Source organism: Melanerpes formicivorus, unplaced genomic scaffold (genome assembly GCF_026170545.1).
Source record: "Melanerpes formicivorus ecotype bairdi unplaced genomic scaffold, bMelFor1.0.p_v2 SCAF_1, whole genome shotgun sequence".
In the NCBI taxonomy this organism is placed as follows: domain Eukaryota; kingdom Metazoa; phylum Chordata; class Aves; order Piciformes; family Picidae; genus Melanerpes; species Melanerpes formicivorus.
In genome coordinates, this window is record NW_027142353.1 from 57971797 (window position 1) to 57990847 (window position 19051).

At 44.3% G+C, this 19051-nt stretch overlaps 1 protein-coding gene across 1 annotated transcript in view; it reads right to left on the reverse strand.

The window, feature by feature from the left end:
• Positions 1 to 8209: 8209 nt before the first annotated feature.
• The window catches only part of DDX10 (DEAD-box helicase 10), a 211764-nt gene continuing 200922 nt past the window's right edge, over positions 8210 to 19051 (reverse strand). Inside the window, exon 18 of the mRNA XM_068144608.1 lies at positions 8210 to 8893. Coding sequence (XP_068000709.1) covers positions 8704 to 8893 — 190 coding nt within the window. The 3' untranslated portion in view covers positions 8210 to 8703. The remainder of the gene's footprint in view (positions 8894 to 19051) is intronic.

Below are 19051 nucleotides of genomic sequence, written 5' to 3' on the forward strand. Positions count from 1 at the left end.
TCTGCATTAGGTTTTCTAATTTGTGGATGTTCTTGGCTGACCCATTTATCTTTGCATTTTGGGGAGTTCTCATTATAGAAGTGTTCACATGGTATAGATGGAAGCCTTGATGGCAATTTTTAAGACGTTTATTTAAGGTCCCTTACAATTCAAACCATTTTATGATTCTAAGATTCATAAAGATGACAGCAATGCAGTTTTCTGGCATCTAGTTCTACCATTTAAAGATAAAACTTGCAGATTCCTCTGAGAATGAAACATTAATCTGGAAGGATGAGTTGGTCTCTTCTCCAGGGTGGCCAGCACCAGAACAAGAGCAGGGAAGTCATTGTTCCGCTGTACTCAGCACTGCTTAGGCCACACCTTGAGTCCTGTGTCCAGTTCTGGGACCCTCAGTTTAGGAAAGATATTGACTTGCTGGAACGAGTCCAGAGAAGGGCAACAAAGCTGGGGAGGGGTTTGGAGCACAAGTCCTATGAGGAGAGGCTGAGAGAGCTGGGCTTGCTTAGCCTGGAGGAGGCTCAGGGGAGACCTTATTGCTCTCTATAACTACCTGAAGGGAGGTTGTAGACAGGCAGGGGCTTGTCTCTTCTCCCAGGCAACCCGCACCAGAACAAGAGGACACAGTCTCAAGCTGCACCAGGGGAGGTTTAGGCTGGATGTTAGGAAGAAGTTCTTCATAGAGAGAGTGATTTGCCATTGGAATGGGCTGCCCAGGGAGGTGGTGGAGTCACCATCACTGGAAGTGTTTAGGAAGAGGCTGGATGGGGCGCTTGGTGCCATGGTTACTTGGTTAGATGGTGTTGGATGATAGGTTGGACTCAATGATCTCAAAGGTCTTTTCCAACCTGGTCTATTCCTATTCCTATTCCTATTCCTATTCCTATTCCTATTCCTATTCCTATTCCTATTCCTATTCCTATTCGTTTCTAATTCTATTCTATTCTATTCTATTCTATTCTATTCTATTCTATTCTATTCTATTCTAGTCTATCCTACCCTATCCTATCCTATCCTATCCTATCCTATCCTATCCTATCCTATCCTATCCTATCCTATCCTATCCTATTCTAAATTCAGAGGAGCTGCAAACACCAGAGAAAAGAGCAATCAAATAATGTAACAAAATGTGGCCCAAAATTGAAGACAATAGTCTTTTCTACTATTGATTGAAAACTGTATTTCTCTTGGAGTGAAGATGTGTTCTGGATCTTCTAGCGTGAAGCACACTGGGTGCAAGGTATGGCTTTGCTCTGCTCAAGGCTCCTATCGAATTAGCAGCAAAACCAGCTGCTGTGCAAGAGTTAGTGCCCCTCAGTTGCCTGCTGCCAGCCCTCTGCCCAATTATCAAAATGGACAGCGTAAGGATTCATCTGTTTCAGGACAGAACCAATCCGCTTAATTCAAACCTCAGGTTACTAGTCAGGGGAAGGTTACAGCCTTGGGCAGTGATCTCCACCACAGAAGCACTAACATCCTGAACAACAGTGGCCATTTGTGCAACAGCAGCCTACCACAGCTGAGCATCCCCACTGCAAGGCATACTCAGTCTCTCACAAGAAACAAGCATCAATCAGGTCAGACCAGAAAGCTGCATGATAAAAAAGCACTCCTCTCTGCAGCCCTTACTAAGAGACATTTTCTGCTTGTTTGGTATCAGTTTTATCTTATGGACCCCGGATTACAGGAACTCATAGGGTCATTTCAGTATTTTCAGACCTTGTACTACTTTCTTATTGCCTGAATTGAGTGTTCCCTACCACAGATCTCTGATTTTAAATGCTTAGCTTCAGGCACTTTTCCCTCTTTATGAATCTGGCCAGAGAGCAGGACACAATGGTCATAGCTCTAGCGAGGCTCAGTCAGCTGCAAGAGGAATAAAATGTTTTGCATTTCTTCTCATATGAAAGAAAAATACCCATTTAAAATGTTAATATTCATTTGCAACCACTTAGAGGCTGAATTTCTTACAATGCATACAATTTACTGTGCTGCATCAATGAAGTCTTTACAGAATGAACACCTACAGAATTTCTGTGGTGCTGAGGCAGAACAGTGTCTTTGCAATGACACGTTTTATATCTCTCATAAAAATACTGCTAGCTGGACACCTTCAGTAGCTAGCACATTTCATGTCAGTCAGCTTGAGTAATCTAAAACCCCCAAACTCTGCAATGCTCTCATGACCTTGAGGGCCTCGTAGGCCTTGAGCACAAGCCCTATGAGGAGAGGCTGAGGGAGCTGGGATTGTTTAGCCTGGAGAAGAGGAGGCTCAGGGGAGACCTCATTGCTCTCTACAACTACCTGAAGGGTGGTTGTAGCCAGGAGGGGGTTGGTCTCTTCTCCCAGGCAACCAGCACTAGAACAAAAGGACACAGTCTCAAGCTGTGCCAGGGGAGGTTTAGGCTCAAGGTGAAGGGAAAGTTCTTCACTGAGAGAGTCATTCACCATTGGAATGTGCTGCCCAGGGAGGTGGTGGAGTCACCGTCCCTGGATGTGTTCAAGAGGGGATTGGACGTGGCACTTGGTGCCATGGTCTAGTCATGAGGTCTGTGGTGACAGGTTGGACTTGATGATCTTTGAGGTCTCTTCTAACCTTGGTGATACTGTGATACTGTGACTTTTACCTGACTTCCAGTTTCCATCCAAAGAGGCTTCAAACAAATTGTAATAAATTACCCAGCAATAAAAATGTTTCTATTCATTTGTATGCAACAAAGAGACAATTTGACTCTGAATAAATGCCTGCTAAGTTAGACCATTATATAAATGCCTAATGTATACCTTCAGAATTAGCTAAATGTACTAGGTCTTAATGCTATGCCCAGCCATAAATCAACACACTGGAACCATGCTAGCAGCAGAAGGAGATCAATCACTATTAATATAAAGCACAAATACAAACGAATATGAAAATTCGATATTTGACACAAGAGTTCTTGTTTGGCACTTTAAGGATGTCTCCTGTCCAATGGACTTGGAAAATATTTGCCACCATACTCAGATCTTGCTGCTTCTCCTAAAGGAGTGCCCATAGGGGACTTTCCTTCCCCTCACTGTGCAAGGATGCAGCCTGCAGGGGTGAAAACCCTGAAACTCATCCCCTAGGGTGCCCGCAGTACCAGGTATCATGACACTTGAAGGGTAGGGTCCTGCACAGAAGACAGCTCAGTCACCAAGTTGGGAGGCTGCTCTTACTAAATCAAAACCTATTTAGGAGTTGTAAATTCAACTACATTAGAATAAACCTTTATTAGAATAAACCAAACCAGGTTGGAAGAGACCTTCAAGATCATCACGTCCAACCCATCAACCAATCCAACCCACCCAAACAGCTAACCCATGGCACCAAGCACCCCATCAAGTCTCCTCCTGAACACCTTCAATGACGGCGACTCCACCACCTCCCCGGGCAGCCCATTCCATAGCGCAATCACTCTTTCTGCTTGGCCAGCAGTTTGCTATGGGGGACGGTGTCAAAGGCCTTGCTGAGGTCCAGGTAGACTACATCCACAGGCCTCCCCACATCCACCAGGCGGGTCACCTGATGGTAGAAGGAGATTAGGTTGGTCAGGCAGGACCTGCCCTTCCTAAATCCATGCTGGCTAGGCCTGATCCCTTGGCCATCCTGTAAGTGCTGTGTTATTGCACTCAGGATGACCTGTTCCATGAAGTCATCAGTTAAGTTTTTGATTACAGACAAGCCAGATGACTTCCACACCTCCATTTCTCCTACAGAAAACGGATTTATAATGCATGGGAAGCACAAACTTGCAAGTCTTGAGATTTACTTTGATCTACAGCAGCACAGGGACAAGGAGAAAGAGGGGCAGTGGGTGACATCTCCAGATGGTTCCCACTCCACATGCCCCTTAGCCCTAGACACATGTGCCAGTTCTTTTGGTTGAGAGGTCTGCAAGTGTTAAATGCAAACAAGCTCCCTGTAAAACACTCTTCAGTCAGGTCAGTACTTGCATGTCTGGGATGAGTATTTGTTTGGGGTACATCATACTTTTTCCCTTCTCCAGAAGCACAGCTAAAATCAGGGCTGGTAAGAAGCCTCTTAAATCAGACCTATAGCTGACAGGAATGATAATCCAGAACCACAGCCATTGCCCCAAAATGCTGAATGTTGCCTCTTTTTGCCTCGTTCCTTCTAGCACACACAGCAGTTCCAAGCTGACAAATGCGCTCATCACACGGCACACCTGCCTTAAGCCCCTTCCCTCCACTTTTTCACAAGGCTCCATCCTTGTGGGAGTCACACTCTAGATGCAAGCCATCCCCTCCAGGATAGTCACATTTGACAGGCAAACTCTGTAAGGATTTGAGGAACAATGGCTCTGGATCAGATGGCACAAATGCTTTAGGAATTTCATTATCCCAAAATACAAAGGAGCACTTGAAAAATTATTTTTCATGGCCAATGAAAACATCACAAGAATAGAAGACACACTCTTTCCAATCTACCTAATTTAATTTCTACTCTTATTGCTTACTGGGTAAGGCTGTTTCTCACACTCCAGCATACAAATGAGAACATTCTAGCAAGAAGTGGTAAATCTTTTGGGTTTTTTTACTTGCATGCACCAACAAACTATGTTCAGCCTTCTCAGAGAAAACATTTAGAAGAGAATAGAATAAACCAGGCTGAAAGAGACCTTCAAGATCATTGCGTCCAACCCATCAACCAATCCAACCCACCTAAACAACTAAACCATGGCACCAAGCACCCCATCAAGTCTCCTCCTGAACACCTCCAATGATGGCAACTCCACCACCTGCCCAGGCAGCCCATTCCAATGGGCAATCACTCTCTCTGTATAGAGCTTCTTCCTAACATCCAATCCAAACCTCCCCTGGCACAGCCTGAGACTGTGTCCTCTTGTTCTGGTACTGGCTGCCTGGGAGAAGAGACCAACCTCTGCCTGCCTACAACCTCCCTTCAGGTAGTTGTAGAGAGCAGTAAGGTCACCTCTGAGTCTCCTCCTCTCCAGGCTAAGCAACCCCAGCTCCCTCAGCCTCTCCTCATAGGGCTTGTGTTCCAAACCCCTCACCAACTTCGTTGCCCTTCTCTGGACTCGTTCCAGCAAGTCAATATCAAGGTGATCTACAAGACAACTAAGTGATCACCACAAACTATGCTACGAATACCTCTGAATAAGATACAGACATCACCATAAGTATTATCATCTACATCTAGCTCATCTTTTAATAGCTTTCTCCTGGAGGTGCTTCTTGCACTAGTTTGCCACTTTCCTCCACCCCTGCAGATTCTTATTATCTCAATGCAGAGGCATTTGCTGATACCACTCATCACATTCACTGCAGTTGTTCACATGATGGAGCCTAAGCACAGTCACAACAGCATCACAGCAGATCCTTCTTCATTAACAGATTCATCACTGATTCCACTCCCGGATCACAGTGTCTTCCAGGTCCACTGTGGCTCTGTAGAATAAACACTGCCCATGAGCTGTGAAGCAGGTGCCATCTTTCTTGTTTAGCTGCTTGTGAAACTTGGTCATTTCTTCTCGTTCCACATTGTCAGGAAGGAGCAGATCGCAGATGTGCTCTGCCTATAATATTCTTTTTATGATACCCTGCCTGCTGGCAGAACAGCAGAAGCAACATTTGCAGACAAGAATTTGCAGTGTGTTTTCAGTTTGGGGTAACTGAACTAAGAGGCTGAACTAAGTACAGAGAGAGGAAGAAGGGCTTGTACTGAATTGCTGCTGACAGATTTCTATAACAACCCAAATGAAAAAAGTTATATTGAAAAGATAAAAATAAAAAGAGAAATATATACTTTAATATGTTTTTCATGACCAAACAGAATCCCAGAATGTATCTGGTTGGAACAGATCTCAAAGATCATCCAGTCCAACCTTCAACCCAGTACTGCAGGGTGTAGTAACTTAAATCAGAACAGAACAGGTCAGAACGAACCAGCGGGTTAACCTGTCTATTGCTGTTTTCCCAACACAGAAGTGAGGGAAAAGCAACACACAAAAACTTGGGATTCAGACACACAAAAAATGAGATAAGAATAGTTTACTGAACAACATCAGAAAAACATGATACAAAATGCCTAATTACCTTAGCCTGTTTGCAGGAAAAGCACAGAATAAAGCAGCAGCAAGCAGAAGCAGCAAGCAGAAGCAAGCGAGCTAAAAGCCAAAGCCAGCAAACTACTCCCTCACCCTTCCTTGTCCCACTGCCATCCCAGAAGAAAAGAACAACACCCAAAAACCTGGAACCTGGAAGCAGCAATCAGAACAGGAAGCCTCTGATGTGGGAATCTCAACTTCAAACCCTGTATTTTGCTTCAGTTGGCACTTTCATTTTTGAAGCTGGCATGAGTGCAGCCTGGTTATGAATAACAATAGCAGGTTCAACTCAAACCATGACAAAGGGTCAACACCACACCACGTCCCTAAGCACCAGGTCCACATGCTGATTGGACACCCCCAAGGATGGTGACTCTGCCACTACCCTGGGCAGACCATTCCAATAGTTGAGAATCCTTTCAGTGAAGAAGTATTTCCTAATACCCAGCCTAAACCTCCCCTGGTGCAGCTGGTAACCATTTCCTCAAAAAACTGATACACCTTTTTGAGATGTACTTCCAGTCCTGACTTTACATGGCTGTTTCCTGTCAAGAACCATTCTGTCAGCTAACAGAACACATTCTGCCCCTGTACTCAGCACTGATTAGGCCACACCTTGAGTATTGTGTCCAGTTCTGGGCCCCTCAGTTTAGGAAAGATGTTGAATTGCTGGAATGTGTCCAGAGAAGGGCAACAAAGCTGGGGAGGGGTTTGCAGCACAAGCCCTATGAGGAGAGGCTGAGGAAGCTGGGCTTGCTTAGCCTGGAGAAGAGGAGGCTCTGGGGAGACCTTATTGCTGTCTACAACTACCTGAAGGGAGGTTGTAGCCAGGTGGGGGTTGTCTCTTCTCTCAGGCAACCAGCACCAGAACAAGAGGACACAGTCTCAAGCCGCACCAGGGGCGGTTTAGGCTGGATGTTAGGAAGAAGTTCTTCATAGAAAGAGTGATTGGCCATTGGAATGTGCTGCCCAGGGAGGTGGTGGAGTCACCATCCCTGGAAGTGTTTAGGAGGAGACTGGATAGGGTGCTCGGTGCCATGGTTTAGTTGATAGATAGTGTTGGATAATGGGCTGGACTCAATGATCTCAAAGGTCTTTTCCAACCTGGTCTGGTCTATTCCTATTCTATTCTATTCTATTCTATTCTATTCTATTCTATTCTATTCTATTCTATTCTATTCTAGTCTAGTCTAGTCTAGTCTAGTCTAGTCTAGTCTAGTCTAGTCTATTCTATTCTATCCTATTCCTATTCCTATTCCACTTCATTTTGTCATGCAGGAGCCTTCCCTTTGCCTAGGACACTTTAGAGACATGTAACACTCCCAGCACTTTTCCTCACTGTCCCTATTGCCTGCTAGGGATTGCCTTGCTTTTTTCTGGATGATGTGCCAATATTCTTGAGACCATCATCAAGAATGCAAGCAAGACAACAGCCAATATGGCACAAAGCTTTAAATTTGAACATATGCCCAACAATAAATAATTTTTTTCACTGTAGTTGTCCACAACAAAGGAAGTAGCACACAAGTTGTAATATTGCCACAAAATTTACCTTGTAACCAATTTTCTAAGGTAGTGTGACACTCTGTTTTTGTGGCATCACCATTGTTGGGATTCAAAAACAAGATTCAGGTTTTGACTCTGAAAGCGGTTTCCTGAAATACCTAACACCAGTGACAGAATCATAATAGAAATGGTAACCAGAGGATCACAGAATCACCAAGGTTGGAAAAGTCTTCAAAGATCATCAAGTCCCATCTGTCCCCACAGACCTCCTGACTAAACCATGGCACCGAGTGCCACGTCCAATCTCCTCTTGAACACCTTCAGGGACGGTGACTCCACCGCCTCCCTGGGCAGCACATTCCAAATGGCTAACAACTCGCTCGGTGAAGAACTTTCTCCTCATCTCAAGCCCAAACTTCCCCTGGTGTAGCTGGAGACTGTGTCCTCTTGTTCTGGTGCAGGTTGCCTGAGAGAAGAGACCAACCCCCACTTGGCTACAACCTCCCTTCAGGTAGTTGTAGACAGCAATAAGGTCTCCCCCGAGCCTCCTCTTCTCCAGGCTAAACAACAAAGCCAAAATAGACACCAGAAGCTTACACCAACGCTTCAGACACTTTTATTAAAATGTTCTTAAAAAACGTGCCTGGTACACAGAAGAAAAAACAAAACCATTTTAAGTAGTAATATTTGAACTGCCAACAGTTTTTCTTCAATAATTTTAGTACATATGCATCTTCTAAAATAACAAAACCTGACACAATCAAGGCAGGAGCATCCTGGTTCTATTTAAAGCAGCTTGAAAAAAAAAAACAGATAATTGACTCAGATCTTGGAGACTTTAAATTATGAACATTTACTGCAAAATGACATCTGGGGATTCAGCTTGGAAAGTTGGTTTAGAAAGCCTTATAAATCAAACTAAACACTGTCTATAATCTGTGAGCCAATTTAAGGCGATCCCATTGCACATGGAACTCATTTATCTGCGTTCACTGGTACCCAGCTGCCCAGGTGCCAAATTCATTTTGTGTAGGCTACTGACAGAATTGTGGCGATGCCCCAGAAAAGAAAATGGGCAGAAAAATAATCAGCTGTGACTGTTGAGCAGATGTAGTACGAGCTCTTCATCCTCTGCTAGAGAAAGCCCAGTATCTAAGGGCAAATAAGGGTCCTCCTCTTGGATGAATTTCGCCTTCTTTCTTTTCGGTGGCATTTCTTCCGCTACAGCACTGTTTCCATAGCTTCTTTTCTTTCTTCCACTCTTCTCCTCAAGTTCACTGCAGAAACAAATCAATTAAGTCTTTTCAACAACTGTGGAAATCAATATCATCATGTAATCAAACAATTCATTTTAAACGAGGCAAATTTATGTCAAGATAAGAGCAAACAAAATTACAATTCAGAAGAGTGGAGCAACAGAAGACAATGAACTCAGAATGTCTAAATTAGAACTGCTTTCAGGCTGAGGTGGTGCTGCATGTTCTGCTCTCTTAATTGATTACAGTATGTCAGGATACTGCTATCAGATTTACCTAAGATTTTCTGCCTTATAGAGTGACAGACAACATGACAAAGCTGATTTGTCCGCTGATATGTCAGTAGACATGCATTCAAGATCTTGTCTGAGATAAACACACAAGAAGAATTAAAACATGTTGAACAGTGATTTCACCAGGAAATGCTACACTTCTTTTAGGGTTTTTTTTGGGGGGGAGGGGGGGTGGTTAGGGCTTTTTTTGAGAGTAGAGTAGAGTAGAGTAGAGTAGAGTAGAATAGAATAGAATAGAATAGAATAGAATAGAATAGAATAGAATAGAATAGAATAGAATAGAATAGAATAGAATAGAATAGAATAGAATTAACCAGGTTGGAAGAGACCTTCAAGATCATCAAGTCCAACCCATCATCCAACACCATCTAATCAACTAAACCATGGCACCAAGCACCCCATCCAGTCTCCTCCTAAACACCTCCAGTCATGGTGATGCCATCACCTCCCCGGGCAGCCCATTCCAATGGGCAATCACTCTCTCAATGAAGAATTTCTACCTAACATCCAGCCTAAACCTCCCCTGGCACAGCTTGAGGCTGTGTCCTCTTGTTCTGATGGTTTGGTTTGTTTCTTGGTGGTTTCTTTTTTTGTTGGTTTGTTTGCTTTCTGCTGATTTGAAGACTTCTATGAATCACCTTTTACAGCCTTCAATCTAGCTGGAGACTAGACTGCTGGCAACTTGACTGCTGTCTCCTGGCCACATGACAGCAACATAAGGAAAGCCCAAGCTTTTATGGAACGGAACAGGATAGGATAGGATAGGATAGGATAGGATAGGATAGGATAGGATAGGATAGGATAGGATAGGATAGGATAGGATAGGATAGGATAGGATAGGATAGGATAGGATAGGATAGGATAGACCAGGTTGGAAAATACCTTGGAGATCATTAAGTCCAACCTATCACCCAACACCATCTAATCTACTAAGCCATGCAGTGTACAGGGGGAGAATGACCTCCCTGCTTCTGCTGGCCACACTGCTCCTGATACAGGCCAGGATGCTTGGTGCCATGGCTTAGTTGATTAGATGGCGTTGGGTGATAGGTTGGACTGGATCTTGAAGGTCTTTTCCAACCTGGTTAATTCTATTCTAGTCTAGTCTAGTCTAGTCTAGTCTATTCAGCTCCTTGGGAATACAGTCCTTAAATGAACACAGGAACCCAAGGCCAAATTCAAACTACCTTCAGCTGTTGTACTAGTTACCGGTCTGTGAAATGCTGGTTTCACCACTGCCTGGAAACCAGTGTAACTCAAACATTAGCCCCAAAACATGACAGTTTTCAGGAAGTTCCCCAGTGCACTCTGAGAAGGATCAGCATCACACCACCTCCTCCTCTTCCTGGCTCATACACTGTGCTTCCTGGCTGCCTTTCCATCAAAACGAAGGAGCAACATGAGATCTGACAGCCTTGCACTGGATTGAAGATGTGTCACCTGCCTCCCTCATCTGTCCATCCCACCTTTCATAGAAGAACAGTGCCAACTCTTGACTAGTCATTACAACAGTGAGACAGCAAGAAAATCACATGAGAAACAAAACTGCATTCCCACAACTGAAGCAAACAAAACACCCTATATTTCTACTGTCCTTCCCTGCCTGTCCACAAGAAATAGTGTTAATCGTGTTAAGTAACCTGATCTATCTATCGATGTCCCTGCCCCATGGCAGGAGACTTGGACTAGATGACCTTTAAGGTCCCCCTTCTGACCCAAACCAGTCTATGAAAAGCTGATGACTGTGCACCAAATACTTTTCCCCAAATTAGGACTTTTAAAAGGATATAGCAACTTTGTTGGCTTCGAGCTGTTGTTTGCATGGGAGTGGCTTTTCATAGCTTGCTACCAATGTTTATCCTGTTCCTTTATAGGCAAATAGACTGTTTCTCACCATTAGTGCTTAAGATGTTCCATAGATGCTAAAGTTATACTGAAAGTGTATGAAAATACTCTAAAGAAGGAAGATTCTTCCAAGTGGGCAGTGAAGATTTGGGCTGGAGATTCACAGTGTTCATTTTGATCAGGACAGAGTACAGGGGTTCACTTCAAAAGTGTTAAGGCTGAAACCTTGTTTAGTCAAAGCATTTTAGCTTGTTTGCAAAAGAGCAAATTATTTATTCACATCTGAATGGACTCTGAAGCCCAGTTTGCATTCAAAATTGCCTAATGCTTCATCTAAGACATTAAGTTTCAAAACGTCTTGGCAAATAAAACAATGTGGAAAATCTCACAAGTTGTGAAATAGCACACTTGAAACACACAAAAACTATATTCACTGTTGGAGTTTCAGAGGTTCATAGGCCTAGACATTTGTAAGGTTTAGTTGATCTGCTAGAGGGTAGAGAGGCTTTGCAGAGAGACCTCGACAGGCTGGACAGATGGGCAGAGTCCAACGGCATGAGATTTAACACATCCAGGTGCCGGGTTCTGCACATTGGCCACAACAACCCCATGCAGTGCTACAGGCTGGGGTCAGAGTGGCTGGAGAGCAGCCAGGTGGAGGGGGACCTGGGGGGTACTGGTCGATGGTAGGCTGAACATGAGCCTGCAGTGTGCCCAGGCAGCCAAGAGGGCCAATGGCATCCTGGCCTGCATTAAGAACAGCGTGGCCAGCAGGAGCAGGGAGGTCATTCTGCCCCTGTACACCGCACTGGTTAGGCCACACCTCGAGTACTGTGTCCAGTTCTGGGCCCCTCAGTTTAGGAAGGATGCTGACTTGCTGGAACGAGTCCAGAGAAGAGCAACGAAGTTGGTGAGGGGCTTGGAACACAAGCCCTATGAGGAGAGACTGAGGGAGCTGGGGCTGCTTAGCCTGGAGAGGAGGAGACTCAGGGGTGACCTAATTGCTCTCTACAACTACCTGAAGGGGGGTTGTAAACAGGCAGAGGTAGGTCTCTTCTCCCAGGTAGCCAGCACCAGAACAAGAGGACACAGTCTCAGGCTGCGCCAGGGGAAGTTCAGGCTGGAGGTCAGGAGGAAGTTTTACACAGAGAGAGTGATTGCCCATTGGAATGGGCTGCCTGGGGAGGTGGCGGAGTCGCCGTCACTGGAGGTGTTCAGAAGGAGACTTGATGGGGTGCTTGGTGCCATGGGTTAGTTGATTAGGTGGTGTTGGATGATAGGTTGGACACGATGATCTTGAAGGTCTCTTCCAACCTGGTTTATTCTATTCTATTCTAAACAGAAATTAAATTAAATATAAAACTATATATGTAGTTATACTATAAATATACTATAGTTATAGAATATAGCATACAGCATAAATATACTATAGTGTCTTTTATATATATATATATATATACTATTTTCATATATAAATATGAACTATGCCATTTCTATTTTTTTTCCACAAACAAGAAGCACATCAACACAATTATGATTAATTTTCAGCATGGGGCTGTTCAGTCTGGAGAAGAGAAGGCTCCCAGGTGACCTAATTGTGGCCTTCCAGTATCTGAAGGGGGCCTACAGGAAGGCTGGGGGGGGACTTCTTAGGATCTCAGGTAGTGATAGGACTAGGGGGAATGGAATGAAGCTGGAGGTGGGGAGATTCAGGCTAGATGTGAGGAAGAAGTTCTTCATCATGAAAGTGGTGAAGCCCTGGAATTGGTTGTCCAGGGAGATGGTTGGGGCCCCATCCCTGGAGGTGTTTAAGAGCAGGCTGGCTGAGGCTCTGGCCAGCCTGATCTAGTGTGGGGTGTCCCTGCCCATGGCAGCGGGGTTGGAACTAGATGATCCTTGTGGTCCCTTCCAACCCTGACTGATACTATGATACTATGATACTATGATAAATAGAAAGCTTTTAATTGTTAGTATTTAATTTGCTTCTGGGTTTCAAGGTATGTCTTGACAAGCTGTCTAAACAAGCTGTTAAGATTTTAAATGCTTGAGAGTCAGCCATTTGAAATGCATGGCCACACAGTTAAGTTGCCATTATTTAAACAACCTGGTACTGTGAAATCTCTACCTGGCCTCTGCTTCAGTTAACATAAATCAGAGCTTGTTTTGGAGCCTGGGTTCACCAGCACTGCTCTGGAAACAATCCAACCTTGCCATTCAATTGCAGGCCACACATGAGCTCTTTCCCAGAGAAATATGCAGGAATAATGAATGAATCTGCTAATAAGATACAGTTCAGAAAAGTTAGGAATAATTCATCCCATAAATGGTGGCATTTTGTTAATCAAACATGCTGTGCCACAAACCTTTTTTCCAGACAATAAATTTTAATTCACAAGGCCATGGAAGCAATCCTAACGAAGATTAATTACTGCAGTGCCTTCCATAAAGCCCACTGCAACTTCTTTCTTGCTGTCAGAATGCTACAGTGCATGGAAATGGTAATGAAAATATATCATGGTAATGAAAATACATCATGTTGCATTCTTTCTTAGGTCTGGACACGCTGAGTCAGTGGGCCAAGGCTAACAGTATGAGGTTCAACAAGGTCAAGCACTGGGTCCTGAACTTGGGTCACAACTATCTCACGCAATACTACAGGCATGGGGAAACGCGGCTGGAAAGCTGCCCAGCCTAAAAGGACCTGGGGGTACTGGTCAACAGCTGGTTGAACATGAGTTAGCAGTGTGCTCAGATTGTCAAGAAGGCCAAGTATTCTGGCTTGTTATCAGAAAAAGGTGACCAGGAGGACTAGGGAAGTGATTATTCCTCTGTGCTCAGCACTAATGAGGCTGCACCTTGAATACTGTGTTTAGTTCTAGGCTCCTCAGTTTCCAGAGGACACCCAAAGAAAGGCAATGAAGGGTTTACAGAAGAAGTCTTGTGAGTATTGGCTGTGGGAACTAAATTGTTCAGCCTTGAGAAGACTGAGGGGAGATCCTATCTCTCTACAATTTTCTGAATTGAGGTGAGTGCTGGTCTCCCAAGTAACAAGCAATAGGACAAGAGGAAACAGCCTCAATTTGTACCACAGGAAGTCTAGTTTGGATATCAGAAAAAAATTCTTCACTGAAAGGGTTATCAAGCATTAAAACAGGCTGCTCAGAGAAGTGGTTGAGTCAACATCCCTGGAGGAATTTAAAAGATAGTTTATGTGGTCCAGAGAAGGGCAGCGAGGCTAGTGAGAGGTCTCGAGCACAAACCCTGTGAGGAGAGGCTGAGGGAGCTGCGGTTGCTTAGCCTGGGAAGAGGAAGCTCAGGGGAGACCTCATTGCTGTCTACAACAGAACAAGAGGACATAGTCTCAAGCTGTGCCAGGGGAAGATTAGGCTCGAGCTGAGGAGAAAGTTCTTCACAGAAAGAGTAATTTGCCACTGGAATGTGCTGCCCAGGGAGGTGGTGGAGTCCCCATCCCTGGAGGTGTTCAAAAAAGGATTGGACATGGCACTTGAAGCCATGGTTTAGTTAGTCATGAGGTGTTAGGTATTAGGTAATAGGTTGGACTTGATTTCTGAGGTCTTTTCCAACTTTATTGATTCTATGATTCTAGGGACATGGTTTAGTGGGGGACTTGTCAGTGCTAGGTTAATGGCTGGGCCCTGTGAACTTAATGGTCTTTTACAACCTAAATGAGTCTATGATTCCTTTATTTGTCATTCTAGTGATGTAAATTAAACCCACTCTAAAACCAGATTTATAAAAGAGCAGTTGCAGGGAAAGGGATGAATAATTTACTTGTAATGAAATACCAGTATAATAGTGCTAAAAGCAAAAGACAAGTCTGCCTTGGAGCTGAAGTATCATAATATTTAAATGGAAACCAAACCAGTAAGAGCGTACACATAACACTTCTCACTCTTGCATGGGAAGACTTGATGAGAAAAAGCACTCAAATCAACCATCAGCATCTCACTTCTGTTCTGAGGTCTCCTATCTATAGTCCCTGGTGTAGATGTGGCAGTGGATTCAAATCACATGTCTGAAGCTGTAATGGTGCTTTTCTTCCTTGATTACCACTGCAGGCACTGCTGACCCTAAGGCTGCAGTGCCTGGCCTAGCCTGGTACCACTGGTGATTCCATTCAGTATAACTGGGCTAAGCAGTTTTATCTTGTCTTTATATACCAGTCCAAAAACTGACATCATTCAGGGGTTGATCCTTATAAAGATCACATATCCCTGCTATGGGTTGAAACTGCTCCAGCTGGAGATGACTGTGGCTTCAGTGAAACCATTTTGATTTGCTGTATGTCCCTCCGCCAGAGGCTTAACCTTTGTCTGAAATGTGCTGCTGCCTTTGGAGATACTGCTAACCATCTACCTAACCCTTGTACCCATTCATTCCTCCTCAGCTTCATCTGACACTAACATTCTTCAGATCTGTTAGTCTTCTTTTCTTACATGTGACCACAACCAACCTCCAAATGCTAACGATTTCTGAACTGCAGAGCTTCAATACTCAAATGTTAATCCCATTTCTCCTTCATTCATGCAGACACTTGCTAATGACATACTGCATTTATTTTATGCCTTTTTTTTTAAAAGGTAATTTCTGCAGCAGACAAGCTTACAGGAATCATAGTAAGGATCTAGTCTGACCTGCAACACACAAGTGACCAAATTTCACTAGGAAATTCTACCATCAGGCAACCAGCACCAGAACAAGAGGACACAGTTTCAAGCTGCACCAGGGGAGGTTTAGGCTGGAGGTTAGGAAGAAGTTCTTCACAGAAAGAGTGATTGGCCATTGGAATGGGCTGCCCAGGGAGGTGGTGGAGTCACCATCACTGGAGGTGTTTAGGAGGAGACTGGATGGAGTGCTTGGTGCCATGGTTTAGTTGATTAGATGGTGTTGGATGATGGGTTGGACATGATGATCTCGAAGGTCTCTTCCAACCTGGTTTATTCTATTCTAATATTCTATTCTAAATGAGATCAGTCACACCTACTGAAAGATTTAAAGAAGGTAAGAACAAGGTTAATCACAACTTTGTTCTTCCTCAACGTTTTTATTTGAAGAGGTTGAGGGATTAGAAATATCAGAACCTCAATTTGACTGCAGAATGAGTATTTATGAAATCCAGCTGCTTTTCTTCCACTTTTTCTATCCCCATGCAATACACTTAAATTTTTCACCTCATTAACAAGTTGCATTGATAGCCTTAAAACAAACACGATGGATGGGACTAGATACACATAAATTTAATCTCTCATTACATGCTTGGAGTCATTAATTACTCTGCTTGTAGAGAGGTATGGCTGGAAGGGAATTTTATTTAAAAGCAAATTTAACTCATTATTTGTATAGGTCCCTCAATTTAAACAAAAAATACTGGGAGAAAAGCTTAACAATGCTTTGACTTTTTAAAAGCATGGACAGATAGTCTATTTGTAAAGACTGTTGAAGGAAGCTACTTGAGGCCTCACATACTTGCCTTCCAGATGTTCCTTTTAGAAACCAATGGCAGAGTCCAACGGCATGAGATAGAACACATCCAAGTGCCGGGTTCTGCACATTGGCCACAACAACCCCATGCAGTGCTACAGGCTGGGGTCAGAGTGGCTGGAGAGCAGCCAGGTGGAGGGGGACCTGGGGGTACTGGTCGATGGTAGGCTGAACATGAGCCTGCAGTGTGCCCAGGCAGCCAAGAGGGCCAATGGCATCCTGGCCTGCATCAGGAACAGTGTGGCCAGCAGGAGCAGGGAGGTCATTCTGCCCCTGTACACTGCACTGGTTAGGCCACACCTCGAGTCCTGTGTCCAGTTCTGGGCCCCTCAGTTTAGGAAGGATGTTGACTTGCTGGAACAAGTCCAGAGAAGAGCAACAAAGTTGGTGAGGGGCTTGGAACACAAGCCCTATGAGGTGAGACTGAGGGAGCTGGGGTTGCTCAGCCTGGAGTAGAGGAGATTCAGGGGTGACCATATCACTCTCTACAACTACCTGAAGGGAGGTTGTAGACAGGCTGATGATGGTCTCTTCTCCCAGGCAGCCAGTACCAGAACAAGAGGACACAGTTTCAGGCTGCGCCAGGGGAGGTTCAGGTTGGATGTTAGGAAGAAGTTCTATACAGAAAGAGTGATTGCGCTATGGAATGGGCTGCCTGGGGAGGCAGTGGAGTCACCATCATTGGAGGTGTTCAGGAGGAGACTTGACAGGGTGCTTGGTGCCATGGGTTAGCTGTTTGGGTGGGTTGGATTGGTTGATGGGTTGGACGCGATGATCTTGAAGGTCTCTTCCAACCTGCTTTGGTTTATTCTAATAAACAATTTTTCCCCTCAGAGCCAGTAGCAGCTGGTGGGGCCCAAGATATTTTTACTTTAATCCAACACTTTGAGCAAAATCTCTGAGTCTTGAAAATACAAAGCAGAATAGAATGGTGTTTTCTAATCTCAAAAAAGCCTAATTTCACTCTTGGATGACTTGTTTTTGTAAAAAATCATTAGGTCAATATTCCCCAGCCCAGGAGCAACCTATCATATAATTCAGTGACAGCTCTAAAAGAGGTACATGAGGCATGAATGTTGATTTCATAGAAACTTCTGTTTCCCCACTGGCAGCAAGATTTCTTGCTTGTTCTCATGTTTTTTTCTTCTCAATCCACCAAATCCCCATCATCCTCCCTCCTCCTTTCATACATACATCCCCTCCACCTCTTCCTCCCTCATGAAAAATCAATTACACTTCTCCATGGCCTCATTCCCACCACCAGCCTCCTCAGCTACCACTATCTTTTACCCAGAAGCTAATTCATCATTCAAATTCTCTTGCTTTCCTCAACTTCCTCTTTTCCAGCCTTAAATTACTTTTCTTTCATTGCATCTTACTCCTTTCAGTTGCACCTCTGCTTTCACAAGAGCCTCTTAAGCAATGCTTAGAGCATCTCTCAAGTTTTCAGACATAGTTACACTGAGCTTCAAAAGCTGACTTCAGAGCTAGAGAACAGACCACTACATTTTTCACCCACACACCCATAAAAGAAATGTCTCTTCATTAACACTGCCTACTGGGAACAGCCCTTGGCCTGTCCTACCACACCAAAATGAGCTGGGACGTTGCCCAGAAGAGCTCTAGTTGGCACTATCCAAAGTCACAGCAGTGGTGGACAACACAGACAATCGTGCGCCAGTACTTACACCCACATGCTGGCCAAATCCATTTAGCCTGTAAAGACATGACTGATGTTTCCTACCCAGGCCAAACCAGCATGGGATTAACCACCACATGCTTGTGCTCCACGCTGGAGCCATCTGTGGCTCTTAATTCTGACACTCTCCCTTTCAGGCCCTGACAGAAATGAAGTTTTGTCCTGGATCCTTTCATCTTCCAAATGTATTCTCAGTATGTTGTCACTCACTGCTTTTGCCCTTGAGAGCATCCCACTGTTTTTCACACTCCTCTCCCTCTTGCATACCTGCCCTGGCTGTTCTTGCCTCTCAGTCCAATTTAATTACTACCCTTAGCAATGACTGACAAATCCACTCACAATGCTTGTATTATAAACTGAGAATTGTGGTCTTTGATATCTCAGGCTTATTTGTAGTACTTTTCATTCATATTTGGTGCAGTGCCTAAACTGATGTGGCCTCTTCTAAAAGCTCTGAATGTCAGGCCTAGCTAGGGTGTTTGAAGCTGCTCTTTGGGTCCTTGTTAACTCCCACTCAGTTTAAATGCTGCAGAAACTGAAGCAATTTGACTCACTTTTCAAATTTCATTCTTCTTGCCATCTTAACTATGGCTGAAAACATCTATCTATTGCCCTAGGTTTCCAGCAAACACAAACAAGACTGAAAAGCAGGAAAGTATTTGGTCCAATTGTGTAAAGAACCAGAACAAGAGGACACAGTCTCAAGCTGCACCGGGGAGGTTTAGGCTGGATGTTAGGAAGTAATTCTTCATAGAGAGAGTGATTGCCCATTGGAATGTGCTGCCCAGGGAGGTGGTGGAGTCACCGTCCCTGGAGGTATTCAAGAGGGGATTGGACTTT